The sequence below is a fragment of the Convolutriloba macropyga genome, unplaced genomic scaffold (genome assembly GCF_964194025.1).
Source record: "Convolutriloba macropyga unplaced genomic scaffold, txConMacr16.3 SCAFFOLD_232, whole genome shotgun sequence".
In the NCBI taxonomy this organism is placed as follows: domain Eukaryota; kingdom Metazoa; phylum Xenacoelomorpha; order Acoela; family Convolutidae; genus Convolutriloba; species Convolutriloba macropyga.
This window is the reverse complement of record NW_027449513.1, coordinates 191370-194436: the sequence shown is the minus strand read 5'-3', so window position 1 is coordinate 194436 and position 3067 is coordinate 191370. Positions and strand designations below refer to the sequence as shown.

Sequence of the window (3067 nt, the reverse complement as noted above, 5' to 3'; positions counted from 1 at the left end):
CTCTGTACAGAGTTGCCCAGTGAACCAACGCCCCGTATACATTGTCGTGATTCCTCGCAACAAACCATCATGACAGAGACGGGAAACCGCCCGGCGCACAAGTACGCCAGCAAGGTATCGCTACCACCAGTTTAAGGCCGCGGGTCTGAGACTCGAGTTTCAGCAACGGACAACATATCCTCGTGGCTCAAGGTCGCCTCAAGTTTCCGCGTTCCACACCTACCTTTTGCAGGATGAGGTGTTTCGGGTAGAAATCCAATTTCCTCACTCGATACTTCACGCCTATCGACTTACGGGCAGGACCGGCTACATGTTCCAAAATTAGGTGTCGATCAGAGCCGCTGCTCTGTGTCGGGCTATGCGTCTCCTGGACGTCCTCTCGCGCAATACATGGCGAGATGACTCGTGGACAACTCTATGATGTCTTATTTTGTCTGGCCGAACGTATTACGTCGTAGATGATCATGGCATCATCGCAACTAGACCCTCGGCGCCCCAACGGACCGGAGTTCAAACCCTCACATCCCTGTTTCGTTGCGGCTTGTGTGTAGTCTGACTTGTAGGATTTTGGTTCTTATCTGAGGCATGCCTCTGAACATCTGCTGGAACTCTTCAGGAGCTCCCATTCAGAGTCTACATGGGATACGACTCTCATGAGGACATCACGTTCGAGGTGGCCAAATTCTCGTTGGAGCAACGCGCATCTGTGCCGGTGGAGGTCATCCCTCTGAAGCGCGCTGAACTGCAGGTCAGACCTGATCTGGTTTCCTGCATGTACTCAAATCTGCTCGTCACTGAGCAGAGAATTTTGAGGTTTCTGACAAAGTGACCACCATTCGGCAGAAACGAGGAGTGTACACCCGAACTCAGGACCCAAAGCAGAGCACTGAGTTTACTTACTGCCGCTTCTTTGTGCCGTACCTGAACAACTACAAAGGTACCCGTTGTGCATGTTATTCAGCAATTTGCACCGCAAGTCAGACATTCCTTGTCTTGTGCTTGTTTCCCGGAAAGGGATGAGAAACTATGCTGATAGGTGGTTGCTTGAGAGTTTACTCAGCGTGCAGCTTGGCCAGCCAGGTTCTCTAGCTTCTATTGCACCTACCCATTCACAGTATTCAAACACTAGCCAGCAACTGCAAAGGCACTGGTCTTCAAGCCTTTCTGGGCCTCAAGCAGGATAGAGTAAGCACCAGGCTTCCCAGGGATCGTGGATCACATGGTTCTTTGGGCGGCAGGCACTCATGTGCTTCTCTGGCTATGCCATACAGGTTGGGCTATGTTTGTGGACGACGACTTCCTGTTCCAGGGAGACATTGCAGATTTGCTGGACCAGATTGATGATAGCAAGGCCCTGATGTGTGTCCAGCATGACTACAAACCCACTGTTTCGCAAAAGCTTGCTGGCCGGGCGCAGAGCCCCTATCCCCGCAAGAACTGGAGCAGCATGGTGTTATGGAACTGCGACCACCCTGCAAACCAACCAGTCACACTGAGCCTGATTAACAGCGAGTCTGGGGCCTACCTTCACCGATTTTCATGGATCACAGATGACAGCCTCATTGGCAATATTGACTTCAGGTGGAACTTCCTTGTTGAGTGGTACACTCCAGACCCTGAGCAGGTTCCAGGCGCAATTCATTACACCGAAGGTGGGCCATGGTTTCCAGACTACAGGGGCACAGACTATGCCAAGGAGTGGTTTGATGAGTTGAAGAAGTATGAAGCCACGCTTGCGAAGCCTAGATTGCTCTGTCCCTATGAGCTTTTCTCTACTCAAGGAAATAAGCCTCTTCAGGGCTACGCCAACTCAGACGAAACCTGGAGCTGGGACATGGAGTCTTGATATCTCAAGAGAGTGAGATGGCTCATCAAGCTTTTCAGAAATAGCAGGGCAGGATGCATGTTCACCATCCATAGGAAGCTTCCACTGGCACACGTACCGCACCAAATACATGTTTCCACAAGCCCGTGATTCCAAGTGGATCGACACGCTTTGTGCTCCCCCAGTTTGATCGACCGCATCCCTGGCGATGCGCGGACGAAACATTTGATGCTGACAGGTTTCCTTCAACCAGCCGCTGCTGGGTAGAATCTGAGGATCCTACACGTTATGTCAGCATTTTTGGACTGGACACACCGGTGAAAGATGGGTAACCTCTTGCCGCCTCATATCATGTGCGTAGCTGAGTAGGACGTTCATAGCACCACTTGGTCATGTGTGAATGCCATACTTGGTCACGTGTAAATGACATTGTACCTGTATGGGACATGTATCAACCGTCGCTTCTCTCTGTGAGGCACAGGCCCAGTACACGAGCTTCACTGCGCTGTTCTGATTGGCCCGGATGCGCTCCTGAAATGATCTAAGGTCTAGACACTCTGCACAGAAGCACCTGAAGGACAGGCATGCCTACCAAGGTGGACCCATGAAGTCAGGATATTGGACACTGCCAGTGGTCTCGGAAGCACACATGTTAGTTGAGACAGGTTTGGCGGATTACATGTTGGTTGAGACACAGTGTATCGCTATCATGACGCCAACAACCTACCAACCCTGGAGGGCTGCAAAGCAATACGGAGCTTCGAGACTGTGGAAATATCCTGTGCATGTCATTGTCGCACAGCAAGCATACTACTGCCGGGAGGTTGCGTTGAGGTGAGTGAGGTTGCGGATCGTGGATACCTTGTCGCATGACTTATCACTGTAGGAACTATCTGAGTCCCTTTTCCTTGACTGCATCCAGTGCATGCGACGTTGTTGGCGCTGCATTACTTCTATCCGCACACACTGCTTCATGCGAAGCAGCAGTTCTTCCTTCTGCCTCCAGTTGACCGTTTTCGCGTCTGATAGGAGCTTCTTGGCAATCGAGGACGCCTCCTGAAGGCGCCTCCTTCCGCAGAGCTGCGGCGGTTTCGCGGCCCTTCTCTGCAGCTTGTTACGATCTACTAGAGCTCAGTCACCATCTGCCTATCCTCTCGCCCCACAAGAAATCGCGCCATCAGTAAAAAAATTTGAACCGTCATATCCTGTGAAGCAGCGCAGCATAGGCAGAAGACAGGTCAC

The 3067-nt window shown here is 51.6% G+C and overlaps 1 protein-coding gene across 1 annotated transcript; it reads left to right on the top strand.

The window, feature by feature from the left end:
• Positions 1-6: 6 nt before the first annotated feature.
• On the top strand, positions 7-1846 carry LOC142355093 (uncharacterized). Its single transcript, XM_075407370.1, has 4 exons — positions 7-114; positions 617-748; positions 844-937; positions 1272-1846. The coding sequence occupies exons 1-4, from the start codon at positions 70-72 to the stop codon at positions 1844-1846; spliced, it is 846 nt and encodes a 281-aa protein (XP_075263485.1). The 5' UTR covers positions 7-69.
• Positions 1847-3067: the final 1221 nt, after the last annotated feature.